Source organism: Saccopteryx leptura, chromosome 4 (genome assembly GCF_036850995.1).
Source record: "Saccopteryx leptura isolate mSacLep1 chromosome 4, mSacLep1_pri_phased_curated, whole genome shotgun sequence".
NCBI classification, from domain to species: domain Eukaryota; kingdom Metazoa; phylum Chordata; class Mammalia; order Chiroptera; family Emballonuridae; genus Saccopteryx; species Saccopteryx leptura.
Genome location: NC_089506.1, coordinates 196,217,382 through 196,231,951, shown reverse-complemented (window position 1 = coordinate 196,231,951; position 14,570 = coordinate 196,217,382). Strand labels below are relative to the sequence as shown.

Below are 14,570 nucleotides of genomic sequence, written 5' to 3'. Positions count from 1 at the left end.
AATAGACTCAAAACACTAGCACTTAAAATAACGAAATTCTTTTTTAAACTTTTTTCGATGACAGTCACACTCACTTATTTTGTATTAGTTTCAGGTGCAAAGCACGGTGGTCAGACAACCACATACTTTACAATGTGCTTCCCCCAATCTTCCCAGTACCCACCTGACACCCTACGTCGTTACTGCAATAGTCTTGACTGTACTTCCTAACCCTCGTCATCCTGAGGCCTGCAGCCCTCTCAAATTAATTAATTTTTTTTTTCTATTTCTGAAGCTGGAAACGGGGAAAGACAGTCAGACAGACTCCCGCATGCGCCCGACCGGGATCCACCCGGCACGCCCACCAGGGGGCAATGCTCTGCCCACCAGGGGGCAATGCTCTGCCCCTCTGGGGCGGCGCTCTGCCACGACCAGAGCCACTCTAGCGCCTGGGGCAGAGGCCAAAGAGCCATCCCCAGTGCCCGGGCCATCTTTGCTCCAAGATGAGGAAGGAGGGGGGTGGGGTGGAGAAGCAAATGGGCGCTTCTCCTATGTGCCCTGGCCAGGAATCGAACCGGGGTCCCCCGCACGCCAGGCCGACGCTCTACCGCTGAGCCAACCAGCCAGGGCCTCAAACTAATTTCAAAGCTGCCCTGCCTTCTTGATTCTCAATAGCGCTCTCTGAATCTGCACTCACCCCCCCCCCACACACACACACACCAGGGCCTGGGGTCCAGACCTCGGAGTCTCCCTGCCCCTGTCCCACCTCCCCACGCTCCTGCCCCCACTGCAGCACAGCCCTTCCCCTGCCCCTGTCCCACCTCCCCACGCTCCTGCCCCCACTGCAGCACAGCCCTTCCCCTGCCCCTGTCCCACCTCCCCATGCTCCTGCCCCCACTGCAGCACAGCCCTTCCCCTGCCCCTGTCCCACCTCCCCACGCTCCTGCCCCCACTGCAGCACAGCCCTTCCCCTGCCCCTGCCCCCACCTCCCCACGCTCCTGCCCCCACTGCAGCCCAGCCCTTCCCCTGCCCCTGTCCCACCTCCCCACGCTCCTGCCCCCACTGCAGCACAGCCCTTCCCCTGCCCCTGCCCCCACCTCCCCACGCTCCTGCCCCCACTGCAGCACAGCCCTTCCCCTGCCCCTGTCCCACCTCCCCACGCTCCTGCCCCCACTGCAGCACAGCCCTTCCCCTGCGCCTGTCCCACCTCCCCACGCTCCTGCCCCCACTGCAGCACAGCCCTGCCCCTGCCCCTGTCCCACCTCCCCACGCTCCTGCCCCCACTGCAGCACAGCCCTTCCCCTGCGCCTGTCCCACCTCCCCACGCTCCTGCCCCCACTGCAGCACAGCCCTGCCCCTGCCCCTGTCCCACCTCCCCACGCTCCTGCCCCCACTGCAGCACAGCCCTTCCCCTGCCCCTGTCCCACCTCCCCACGCTCCTGCCCCCACTGCAGCCCAGCCCTTCCCCTGCCCCTGTCCCACCTCCCCACGCTCCTGCCCCCACTGCAGCACAGCCCTTCCCCTGCCCCTGTCCCACCTCCCCACGCTCCTGCCCCCACTGCAGCCCAGCCCTTCCCCTGCCCCTGTCCCACCTCCCCACGCTCCTGCCCCCACTGCAGCCCAGCCCTTCCCCTGCCCCTGTCCCACCTCCCCACGCTCCTGCCCCCACTGCAGCCCAGCCCTTCCCCTGCCCCTGTCCCACCTCCCCACGCTCCTGCCCCCACTGCAGCCCAGCCCTTCCCCTGCCCCCGCCTCCCCACACTCCAGCCCCCACTTCAGCACAGCCCTTCCCGTTTCTGGCGCTCTTGCTTCCCATCTCTTAAGACATATCTGACGCACTCAGTCCGTTTGGCTCCACGCCACCTGAAACTCCCCCATAAATAAATCTTTGTCCCACTGTATGCTACGTCAACAAGGTGGCATCTGATCCAGCATGTGCAAGGACCCTCCCGGCTGAAGGTCACGAATCCCACTCATCCATCACACCTATCTGGAATGAAACCTACCTGAGCCCCTCAGACTGGAAGCAGACAGCACGCACACCACCTTGTATGCACGCATGCACGCACGGATCCTCACTACTGAACTCTAGGCAACCAGACACCGGGAGAGCTGAGTGCCCTCCGATCCTGGCACGGTAAGGAGCCTGCAGGCAGGAGGCTCTCTCAATTAACTGTTGGTGAGTGACTAAAAGGCTGAGTCAATGAATGTTAAAGAAAAAAAGAGAGATGACGTAAGATCTGCCCGAATCTACAGGGAATCCTGTCACAGAAGTCCCACTATAAAGTAATAGCCAAATCCCAAGACAAAGCCTTCTGATTCACTATCAACTATACAAATCTTTTGAACGGCTCCTTTAATTTGGTTTGCCAAATTATTTAGTGCTCATATTGCACGGTACTCAGCACAGTTTCCATTAACCACAAGTTAGCTCCATGAAGCAAAATGGCGCTTGGGGATTCCAACGAGTTTGCCGGAAAGAAAAGATGAACAGCTATCTCCTGTGTAAGAGGTCTTCCTAATTGAATTGGGATAATGAAGGTATCAAGTCACCGGGGACACTTTCATGGAAAAGAAGTTGCTAAAAGGGCAGAGACAACATCCTTCATCTCTTTTAACCGAAGGAGTTCCAGGGGGACGTGCCTTCCCTACCGTCCCACCGCCCGCACCATCCAGAGCAGAAACGGGACAGGACTGAGCCTCAAAACCTCGGTAGCTCTTCAGAGCACACGCAGTTTCTAAGGAAGCGAGGCCGTAAGGTTTCTCTTTAAACCTCGCCGAACAAGAAAGTAAAAGTGAGCGAACCTCACTGATGGGATGAATGTTGGGAGAAAGAGCAGGTATTTGGAACCAAAACAAATATCTGAGTGGCCTCATTTTACTAAAGTGGGTTTTTTAACATATAAAGTTGTTGTTTTCTTAAACCATCTAACCATTGAAAATTTTTTTCAATGTCCTTATCTGCATGTTTGTCACCTTCTTTTATTAGTTTCATAATGACTCCCAAAGGTTGTTAAAACGAAATGCTTACGGTTGGAAAAATAGGTTCACTGAAGCTTATTGGAATTCCAGGATGGACTGTGTCGTTCCCCCCCCCCCCCAACTTTCCAAGGCAGAGTTACACAGACTGTAAATAATATCCAGGCTGTAAAATCTGGGCTCGTCAGGCCCTGCGTTCTCCTAGCCAACCTGTGACACCATAGCTGGTCGCCTGCAGCAGCTCCTGGCCGCTCCGCTACGTGTACACAGGCCTGCTAAAGCATGTCGTGTGCTCCTCAGTGGACAGGTCAGGTGACTGGCCAGACGGTGGTTCTGCCAGGGACGGACTGTACTCTGACCTCTGGCCTGGCCACCCAGGAGGATGAATGAGGTGTGGAGAGGCCACTGCAAACCAACAACTACTTCTAGAAGAGTCATTTTTAACACTGTGCATTGATAAGGAAGGCTCAGTAGCACCAGGCGGGGCTTAAATGCCTTGGTCCTTTTTCCAAAGCCCTAAAATGAAAAGAATGCACCGATTCTTCCAGCAAAGAAAACGTTCAGGTGAAGGCCTTCCTGCGGGCTCCAGGCCCCTCCCTGCGGGCTCCAGGCCCCTCCTGGCTCCCTCGGGCCCCGGGGGGGTGGTGGGGGGTAGGGGGGGATCGGTCCCGCCCCACTGTGCAATCAAATCTACACGGGGCATCTGGTCTACGGCTTTTCCCCACACATTTCTGTTAGATGTCCATCTATATTTAAACTCTTGAGATAAAAAAGATGGCAAAACCATTATTTATTTATTTTTAAGAAGAAATAAAAACCCCATAAGGGAGTTGTTACCAGTTTGCTTCTATGTTGTCCTTTTCTGGTGGTTTCCCTAATTAACAGTAAGATTTCCAAATAGCTTTTCCCAGAGACACTTGATCCTTCCTGCCAGGAGGCCTTCAGACTCTACTGAAGCGCCTCCTTAGTAGGGAGATCACACACCCGCGCCCCCCACCCCCTGCCCCGGCTGGGAAGGCAGAACTGACCTTGACTTTCTGTTGGTGGTGGTAGATCTGCCAGGCGATGTGAACATGCATTGCACACCACTTCCCCGGTTTCTGCAACAAGAAACAGCACTGTGGGCGGAAGGAAGACCTTTCAGAGAAACCCGCCATCAGTGGCCCCTGAACCTTTCAGCAGATTTTGGCTACAAAGGCTTATTTGATGAAACAAGGGTGCTCTGTATCCTCCGAGTGCCTCCTTGCCAGCCGCTCTCTGGTGCCCAGGCCTGCGGGAGCCACAGTCGGCACCCCCCCCCCCCTCCGGGAGCCCGAGCTGACGGCCGCTCCTTGGAAAGCCACACTTGACGAGGATCTCCCCAGTTACCAAGGATAAGATGGCAAAAGCCTGAAGCCCACTTGTGTCCCTTCTCTCTTTCTGTTCTGGTGCCAGCTGGCAGAGCTGGCAGAGCGAGAAGCCCTACTTCACAACGTGGCCGTGCTGGAATGCTAATCAGCTGCTTGGAAAAGCTAATTAGTGAATGCCTGTGCATCATTAGTTCAAAACAAGAGCGGGTCCAGAACCTGGGTCAACTCTTTCTTCCGACACTGGCTGCTCTTAGCTCCCAAAGCAAGACAAAGGCATTCACCATGTTTTGATTGAGGCCCAGTTCCTATAAAGTGCTTCAAGAAGAGTCAGCTAGCCATTCAGAATCAACTACCCAGAATTTTTCTGCATTCACATTGGTGCGAACTGTAACTCTTGTAGGTAAAAAAAAAAAAAAAAAAAAAAAAAAGAAAGGAAAGAAAAAGAAAAAGACACAAAGATGAGAACTTGGTCCTCCCTACTCTCTCGGCCTCCTCACGCAGCAGTTCCCTCTCCTCACCCTCTGGGGCGTATCAGTCCAGGCCTCTCGAGTTAGTTCACGTCTTGCTTTGTAAGCAGTGGGGTGTGGGGACTGGGACAGTGCTCTGGTTCTGTCCACCTGGAGGGGAGGGACCATCTCTTCCCACTTCACTTGTATTCTCACTACGCAATTCACCCATAAGCTCCGAATGGGTGCTCTGTGACTGCAGGCTGGGTGAGGAGACACCGTGCTCCATTCCGACATCAGCAAAGGACAGACACTTCCGGTTTCTAGTGAAGGAGCTGATTCTGAAATACAGACTTGAGACCAAGTCTGGGCATAGTTTTCTTCTTTTGTAATGAAATTATGGGTCTTTGGACCCATCACCTAAAGTGATGACACAATCCACCCTTCCCTAGCGCCATTTTGAGAAATTCAATGATCTGCTTTTACGCACCAGAAATGGGTTAAGGACAGCAGGAAATCTATCTATCCGTCTTTCATCCAAACATCTATCTTCCCTTCCCCCCAACCAACCAAGTCAGTCAGCATTTATTTGGAGGTCATTGGCTGGCCACTCTCCAGACCGCTACACATGTTAACCAACCAACCAACACATTTTCTGCACCCGAAAAGGAGGCTGAATGGCTGTGACAAGTTAATGTCACTTACTACAGAATGAGGCAGACATCAGCCAAAATAGACTGATATATATGTATTTTCTAGGTGCAAGAGAGACAGCAGGACTCAATGAAATCCTAATTTCAGCCTGTAGCTTAATTCTTTCTCCTTAAATTCCTATGACTCAAACCTTTTTACCAGAACTGCTAACAAGAGAATCTGACTCAGCCGAGTTTTATCTGTTAGTCTGACCTCAACAGCCTGGCTCCCTCTAACACCAAAGCAACGACAACTGAGGCTGTTTTCAATCATAATACCTGAATTAGATTGGGTTCAATCTAACAAAAATGTCATTCCAACACTTTATTCCAATGTTAACTGCGGCTTGCTTCTGCATAATAGATTTGTATTTTTAACCCACAGGGAGTCAAACCGAGGTTGCAAAAACAGTTCTAGAAGAAGCTTTCTTACCCTTAACATAGGTCTGAAAGGATCTGTCAACTGTGAAGAGAAAATGACAACTTGGTTACATGCCTGTCACTCAAACAATTGCTCTAATTAACAAATTTGTAGTGCTTCATTAGGAGGGGAAATTAAAATGTTAGAATTTTACTTTTAAATGAAGCCCTTTTAGAGAATAATTAACCCATGTTCACTCTATCAAAAGTGCCAAATGTCCCCTCCCCCCACTTCACAAGCCTTGGTACAGCTATACTGACAAGCCCTCTAAACAAGTTCAATCAACAGCAATTTGCCCTCTGGCAACATGGTTTGCTCACAGGACACATCTGAGGAGTCTCCCTGTGCTGAGCAGTCCCTTCTGAACCACACGGAGTGAGTCTAAGGGGAGAATGGCCATCCAGAGTGGCTCTAAGGGAGAATGGCCATCCAATGTGGACGGGTAAGGCTGGACACTAACCCGTGCCTGGGGAGAGGTGTCCTTCCGGGACATGGTAGAACCCGGCTATCTCTACCAACGTCCTCATTTCGATGACTGCTCGATTACTTAGAGGTATCAGACATTTTAAACAAGTTCACTAAACATCATAAAAATACTTACATAGTTGAGTCATGTTAAACTTCTACCTAACTCGTCACCAATTCCTGACTGCCCTTACCCAGGGAAAAAGACAATATTGTAAAAGGTAATCATTCGTCACAGTTACTCCAAAGATGGATGTAAATAAACAATCAGTGAAACAAGATTATATAGAATATATCGTGTAACTTGGAATTCTTTTCTGAGAGTAGGCGGAGGTATACATTACAAACAGACAACATAAACATGGCATAATGGATATCTTATTTAGCTCGAGAGCACAAAGGGCCCCCGGCCACCCTGAAAGAGGACCAGAGCAGCTGCGTGACCCCAGGAAAGCCGGGCGTGTGTCCCAACTTCCAGGAAAGAAAGCACTCGGTGCTTTTCCATTCAAAGCTTTTACAGCTATTTCTTCTGTGTGAGAGAAGTTGAAGGAAACACAGAAGGCTGGCAGAGCAGAACTACACAAGCGAAGAGAGTGCCGTTTCTGATCTTAGACCATAAGCCACGCCTCCATCCTCCCCTCGGCACACTGTCCTACGCCCGCAGCAGAGCGTGGAGATTTTATTTTCTAAGAGTAACTGGCATTTTCTTTGACAAACTAGAAGGAAGAGCTAAAATAGCCGCTCACTCAGACGAGCTAAAGAAGGTGCGATCACTGGGTTGGCTGTGTCCCCCTCCCCCCTCCCCTAATGTTACCTGAGATCAAGCCTGACTTCATACGTACCCTTGGGTCCTTCTGGAGTAGAGTGTGCGGGACTGTCCCGGGTCGAGCAGCAACATCGATAGGGTTGGATGTCTACAAATTGATTAGACCACAGCTTAGGAAGCACATAACACATATCACAAAAACATGATCTGTCTTTCCCTCTAAATTACAGAAGTCAAAAAATTTTTTTCTGTTACAGTTTACATTCAGTATTATTCTGTATCAGTTTCAGGTGAACAGCACAGTGGTTAGACAATCACATACTTTACAAAGTGTTCCCCCGGAGAATTCCCGGCCCCACCTGGCACCATACATAGTTACTACAGTATTATCGACTCTGTTCCCTATGCTGTCCTTTACATCCCCAAGGCTACTCCGTAACTACCAATTTGTATTCCTTAATCTCACCCTTTCCACTCAGCTCCTCATTTTTGGTTTCATTCTGGAACACAAGAGTTCACAGGCTCATCTTTCTTAGGGATCACACACGCGCCCCATCCATGCCTGCACCCCATTTTCTCAGGGGCCCCTGGCCGGAGACTGCCACGTCTGGCAACGGCATGTCAACCCAGGGAGGCCACATTTGCTTCGATGGGAAGCCCAGGGCCAAAAAGAGAGGCCGCATGTGGACGGGCTGCCCGACACCCGTCTTCTCCCGAGTCACTGAGGCTCTGTCGCTGCGTTTTCTGCTTTACCACCAGACAAACATCCCGAGTGAATGTCATCATCATTTTCTCTCTCAGGTGCTTCTCATCAGAATAACTGCAAGTGTTTTACAGACATTAAGCTGCCTCTCTAAATTTTAACTGGCAGACAATAACAAGGAATTACACTCGGTAATTACTCATTAGCAGTGGGGGAAATGGGACCAGAGAACCTACTTTAGGGACCACACAGACTTACAGTAAGTGATTTCTGAAGCAACTCAGCTTCGTCCTTCCCAGTCCCCACGCCATTCTCAAATCTCATCCACACTAACCCTACCTGTAGGCTTTTGTTCCTTGAATTAGCAACAGAAAGCCTACTTTTGGCACAAGCAGTCACTGCCTAATAGTGGGTAAAGGAGTCAGAAAATTATTCACTAGGTATTTTATTTAGGAAATTATAATCTTGGCCCTGGCCAGGTAGCTCAGTTGGTTACAGAGTTGTCCCAATACACCAAGGTTGTGAGTTCAATCCCCGGTCAGGGCACATACAAGAATCAACCAATTAATGCATAAATAAGTGGAACAACAAATCAATGTTTCTCTCTCTCTCTCTCTCTTCACCCTGCCTTGTCTATCTCTCTAAAATCAATAAATTAAAAAAAAAAATCACAACCTCTAAAAATCCCTTTCACCCCACATAGTTAATTTGTGGTGGTGGGGGACGGACTCAGGTGTAGGCACAAAGCTTGCCTACAGGGAGAAGGAAAAAAAAAAGAAAAAGAAAAGAAAGAAAAGCAATCAGCCACTGCACAACTAACAATTAAGCTGGAGTTGTTAACAGCCTGATTTGCATACATATGAAGAACTCCACTAATGAACTGCAATCTACATATTCAATCAGTAAGATGGCCTGGAAAGGCCTATTTCGACACCAGGAGAGACACTTTCTTGCCCAGATGTAGTTTTCTGTGTGATTGGATAATTGTGAGTGAGGGAAATAGTCTAATTTATTAAATGACCTACCAGTCTGTTTGGGGATGCACGAGAGATTTGTGGCAACCTGGAGGGGACAGACCAGGGTCCGAGGGAGTAGTAACGAGCAGATGGGGGGAAGGAGTTTAGAAATCACCATCCTTTCATCCCAAGACAAGAGGTGTTTAACAGGGCCATTGTAAAAGCCCCGCATATACATATAACCAGCTTATAAACTGCGATTCCAGGCAGGTTAGTGTGATTTCTAAGGTGTAGCTATCCCACCTCTAATACTTTTTTAATTTCTTTTCCTATGTTTAGTGTTAAGGCAACTTGCCTTCGGAAATGTAATATGCACTCCCCCTTGGGGGCTCTGGCCCAAAATTGGGGTTTTAGCTAAAATTTGAGATGGGAAAATTAAAAAGAAACCCAAAATCACACACAGCCAAGTTTCCTACTTTAAAATCTGCGGATGGTTCTCCACAGGAGAAGTTCACCATGCTTCTTTTGCGTGTAAGTAAAGTAGGGGCTGTGGCAGATTCAAGTCACAAAAAGGTCGAAACTGATGCATCCACACTGACCCTCAGAGACAACTGCAGCACAAGCTCAGCAGCATTTCCCCGATTAGGTAGAGAAGGACGTTCCTATCAAAGGTCAAAGGTCATTTCACACTAGGATGTTAGCAAGAGATGCCGGAGCCCTGACCTTGGCGAGTGTGCATACAGGTGAGGGGCCGGAGGACAGAGAGGGAGCCCTGACCTTGGCGAGTGTACCTGCAGGTGAGGGGCCGGAGGACAGAGAGGGAGCCCTGACCTTGGCGAGTGTGAGTGCAGGTGAGGGGCCGGAGGACAGAGAGGGCGGAGAGGACGGAGTGACCAGTCCGGGAACAGGAAGACCCTGCAACCCACTTGCAGGCAGACCCTCCCTGCAGGCCCAGGGGGCCGAGGGGGGATGAGGGAGCCCACACAGAAGCCTCTTCCCTCTCCATTGTTAAAAAAGACAATTTTCAGTTTGGAACCCTTTTCCTCCCTTCTGTTAAAATCAGTAACGGTTCAGCTTGGCATCTTTGCTAAAGAATATATATCACCTCAAGGACAACTTCTATCCGACACGTCTGACAGAATTCCGGACCAGACTCCCTCCCGTGTCCACTGTACTGGTGGGAAAATATGCATGTAGGCTGATTGTAAAGAGGATAGGAGATCCTAGCTGAATTGAGACGGCATGGGTAGTAGTACAAAATGAAACTAAAATGTGGCTGAGACTTAAAAGTAGACGGATGAGAAGGAAACAAAACCAAACATGGCCACTCGAATCCCCAGGGGTCACACGCTGGATCAGAAAAATGACAGGCGAGAGAAGGAAGAGCCCACTCGCATGCTCAGCCTGGGGCCCCACGTGCAAAGACGTATGTGCTTCCGCTGCCAAGTCTTACCTTCGGCTGAAATGCTCCTTGTAGTGAACCGAAGGGGCCCGTGGGTGGGATCATAGGGGGTATGCCCGATACTGCAGGAGGGTAGGAATGGAAGAGCTGCGGCCAGAGACGGGGAGGGAAAAACAGCTTTTAGTCGGAGACAAAGTGGCACACTCCAATTCCCTCCCCATAGAAAGACATCAACATTAGCAAGCCAAGTCATCTCGGTTGGATGCTATTAGTCAAGAAGCCACGATGAAATGATCACACAGATGTGCCACGAATGCTTAACTCAAAAGCCAAAGGAGTAGTTCAGAATCAATCAGTCAACAAATGATGTCCCCGATGAGGACGTCGTTAGAAAGGGAGCTTTTCTAATTATTAATTGTTAAAATGGATAGAAGTCCTAAATGGTGGGAGACTTGAATGCATATCAGAAACAGGAGGGGCGCTGAGCCGAACACGATGCCCAGAAAATTACGAGTTAATTAGAAAAAGAAAATAAGAAGAAGAAAAAAAAAAAAAAAAAAAAAAGGGGAAGAAAAAGAAGCCAGTCTTTATGAGTTCCAGGATTTTATACCATTAAAACTCAATTAGTACTTCTGGATTTTTAATAGTTTGAGGAAATGAGAAATTATTCACAATCCTTGCTTCATTAGGTTGTTCCAGAAATAGCAGTTCCAGAGGACAATTTCACTGTCTCATCAGAAATGGCGACAAATATTTGCGGAAGGGTAAAATAAGATGACTCAGTATAGACTTGCAAGGGGAGCTGCCCATTCTTCTATAAGATGGACAAGCTCCCTGGAGGCCACTCAAGCCAAGGCCTTGACATGTCAGCCTGCCCACACTCAGTGAAGGGAGAAGAATGATTCTGAATTAAGTATATACATTTTCTTGAATTAATAGTTTATAGACAACACAATGGAGTAAAAAAATATATATATATACAGCAATAGCAAAGACAACACAAACACATCTTTGTACTCCTTCTAAAAACTTAGTATCTCTGAGATTCTATTGCTCTGGTTCCTACTTTGATCAAGCCACCCTCCCGATACTTAAGGCATGTCCCACCCATACGGTTGTACGTACTATGTCAAACAATACAGTCCCCACTTGAGCTTTTCCTCATGATGCATTGACGTTAGCACTCTCTAGGTAATGACTGAAACCCACATTCGACAATCCTGTCTGTGCTCTGGGTATGTTCTCTTTCTGTTGGACTTTATTTCATTTTGCTCCCTTCAATGATGCAGCAAAGTTTTCCAGACTAATTGATATTGAACTAAATCCACTTAAACAGTGATTGCAAGCCAAGTACCCTCATTTAAAACTACTTTTAAGTCTGAAATTGTGTTTTAGATACTTGAGTGCATTGCATCTTAATTCCCCTTTATAACGTCCTAATCCCCAAAGCTGGGGAGACTAAGCACTTCACACATTATCCGCTATAACTAATAATATGAAATACCTCTCCCACAGTACACTGTGTGAAGCAGGGTAATTAAATACATGCCGCACTAAAACACACTCAAATTTCTATTACTCTGCCTCCAGGTGGGTATTTTTACTTTAATGCTTTCAATAAAAAAATGGGATCTTCTCACCATTTTCCTTTTGCCTGATTCCGTGACTGACCCTCTTAGAACATAGCTAACCATCATCCCTTGACTAAACATCTGAAGGACCTAATCCATAGGACATGAAGGCCCCCAGGCTTACTCTCCACCTTCTGCCTGGAGCTCTCCATGACATAATGTGTATAAAAGGACACTGCATCCGGGTCCTAGGAAGTTAAACCTGAGTCCCCTGTGGAGTACGCTAAACTTGCTCTAAGAGGATTTTGTGAGCTGCTCCTTACTTTCAATCGGTAAGATATAGGCAAAGGGTAGAGCGCTGATGGTTATGAAGATGACAGCACTCACGGGACGGACCCAAAGAGGAAACCCACCGGTCCACTGGATTTCCACGTCTGTTTAAAAAATGCTTTTGTCTTCAACTGAGGACCATGCTGGAACCAGGTGGGGGCCCAGCACTCAAATATATTCTCCTCATCCCCTTCTGCAGTGGCTTTCCTCATGCAATTTCTGAATGGCTCTAGGCTAATCCTTCAGTGTTTTCTAAGTATTTTCTAGTCTTGGCTTCTCAGCTACACTCAGGGCTAATCAGGAATCTAATCATCTCGTTCTAAGAGCGAATAAATTCACAGCCTTGGCTGACCTGTTAAGCAGCGCTTCTATTCAAATGATAACACTACCCCCCCTCAAAAAAAAAATTAAAGCAAAAACAGTTGAGTGTGGTGAATCAACATGACTACAAACAATTTTAATCTTTTTCCTTCCTGGTTTCATCAAAAACAAAAGAAAACAAATAAACCACCGAGTAAAGAAACTTGCAAAATTTCAGGTAAAAATGATGCAGTATTCACTCCATAATCAAAACATCATGGTAAGAAGTTCAAGGTCTTGTCGTACAGATATCTGAACATTAAACTTTAGGCTGGCACCAATTTAGGCTCCAGACAGACCGTCCACTTAAAATTGTGTAAAACAAGTATTCTTTTTTTTAAGAAAGAGGAATGAGTTCCAAGAGAAAAATTAAATCATCTATTTCAATTTTTCAGACCTTCTTTTATTGAAGTATCTCGGGAGAACACTACCAGCCAGAGGAAAGAGGCTTCTGCACTTAGTCTAAAAACCTGCTTTATGAAGAGTTACGAGTCAAAAAGATAATAAGAGACTTTCTACTTGGAGGACACAATTCAAGTTGAGTTCTGGGAATTCGGCAGTAATGACATTTCCACTGGGGACCCAACTCCTGTGCCCTCAGAGTCTCCTGAAACGGCGAAGTTTCAGCTGCAGGTGCCGCACTGCGCGGGACGGAGGCCCCGCGGCCAGCGAGGTTCCACGCCGCTTTCAAGTCTTGGGTGTACATTAGATGATCTTTTGATTCCACGGAGTATATACTGCATCTTTACCCAAAAGCAAACGCCACAAAAGCAAGCATCCAAAGTGACGAGGAGCGATGGGAGTTCTGGCAAAGGTGATTAAGGAAAGCGGCTAGTCGTTTAACTGATCTGGGGGCACGAGCACCAAGGATGGAAAAGCAGCGACACTGAACGCATAGCATGGGAGAGAGACTCACGCTGTGCCGGTAGAATGGGTCAACTTTTGTAGGGTATTTGTCAAACTGTAAAGGGATCAAAGCAAAAAGGCTCGTTACTTCAAGAGTCTAACATTTCTGTTCACTGCGTCAGCCGGGGCTGCCCTGCACAAGCTTCTTCTGGTCGTGACGCCGTTACCAGACTCCACAACCTCCCTGTGCAAGAAAGCCATGCGGAGCTCCTGAGTCACTAGGACAAGAAACCAGTGAACGTGGGGGAAAAAAAAGAAACGAAGGGAAAGCCCACATGGTGCACTGGGGTCCTGGCCACACTTCCTGTGCCTCTTTCTACTCAGTCTTCAGAGACTGGCTGGAGAGGAACACCCGGACTGCAGAAAAGAGGCTCTGCTTCCGACAAATCAGAGAGGAGTGAGCATTTGGTCTGACTGGCCCAGAGAATTCCCTCCAATTTCTGCTTCACGGTGGCCGAGGATGGGTACATTCAGCTGTCTTCTGAAATGTACCACGCCCACGTATGAAGCGATTTGGGCTAGATCTCAGAACCTCTCCCTGGGCCAGAAAAGAGGATGCTCTTGTTCCCGCTCAATAATGTCATCGTCCAGGTAGGTGCTGTAACTCTCCTCTGTTCCATTGAATATATATATATATTTATGAAACGCCTCACTTCAGGCTACGTCAGCTCTTTCCCAACACAACAGAGACTTGAGAGTGTAACTGCTGAGAAGTCTAGTTCTTCCAGAAAAAAAAAAAAAAGATAAAGGATTTGCTATCAGAAAATAAGTTGGCTCACAAGGCCTCATCTCAAATCTTCTAAAGAAAATTTATTAGATAAACTTTAAAATATACTATTTAAAAAAATTAAGTTGAAAAAAAAATAGAGGAGAGTGAAGGGAAGAGAGGAAACCAGGTTTGGTGAAGGGGAATGCCTCTTAAAAAATCACGGAACCGAAATCTCCTCTCACGGTGCCTATATTAATTGCCTTGAAATGAAGTCTTTCAATTAATATTTTAAAAATAAATAAAGTGCATGGCTCTAACACTCACTGTGACGGACAGGGCTATATTTCAGGATATTGAGCACCCTAATACAGCACTATTCATTACAGATCCTAAGTTATTAAAAAAAGTCCTAACTGGTTCCTCCAGCATGTGCTAGACTCCACTCAAGACCATCACCATGGTCATCACCGGTGGTACCTCTTACCACAGGCTGCGCTTTGTCCCTGGCAGGCTGCGTGGCACTCTGGCCACCTGC

General features: G+C 48.1%; 1 protein-coding gene across 3 annotated transcripts in view; it reads right to left on the bottom strand.

Annotated features, from left to right (window-relative positions):
- AUTS2 (activator of transcription and developmental regulator AUTS2) overlaps window positions 1-14,570 on the bottom strand; it is a 1,175,598-nt gene that overhangs the window by 13,842 nt on the left and 1,147,186 nt on the right. For all 3 annotated transcript variants that reach the window (XM_066382453.1, XM_066382455.1, XM_066382454.1), the window contains exons 10-14: window positions 13,337-13,381; window positions 10,211-10,306; window positions 7,175-7,246; window positions 5,880-5,909; window positions 3,988-4,059 (exon numbers count right to left, since the gene is read on the bottom strand). In XM_066382453.1, the coding sequence (XP_066238550.1) occupies window positions 3,988-4,059; window positions 5,880-5,909; window positions 7,175-7,246; window positions 10,211-10,306; window positions 13,337-13,381 (315 nt within the window). The remainder of the gene's footprint in view (window positions 1-3,987; window positions 4,060-5,879; window positions 5,910-7,174; window positions 7,247-10,210; window positions 10,307-13,336; window positions 13,382-14,570) is intronic.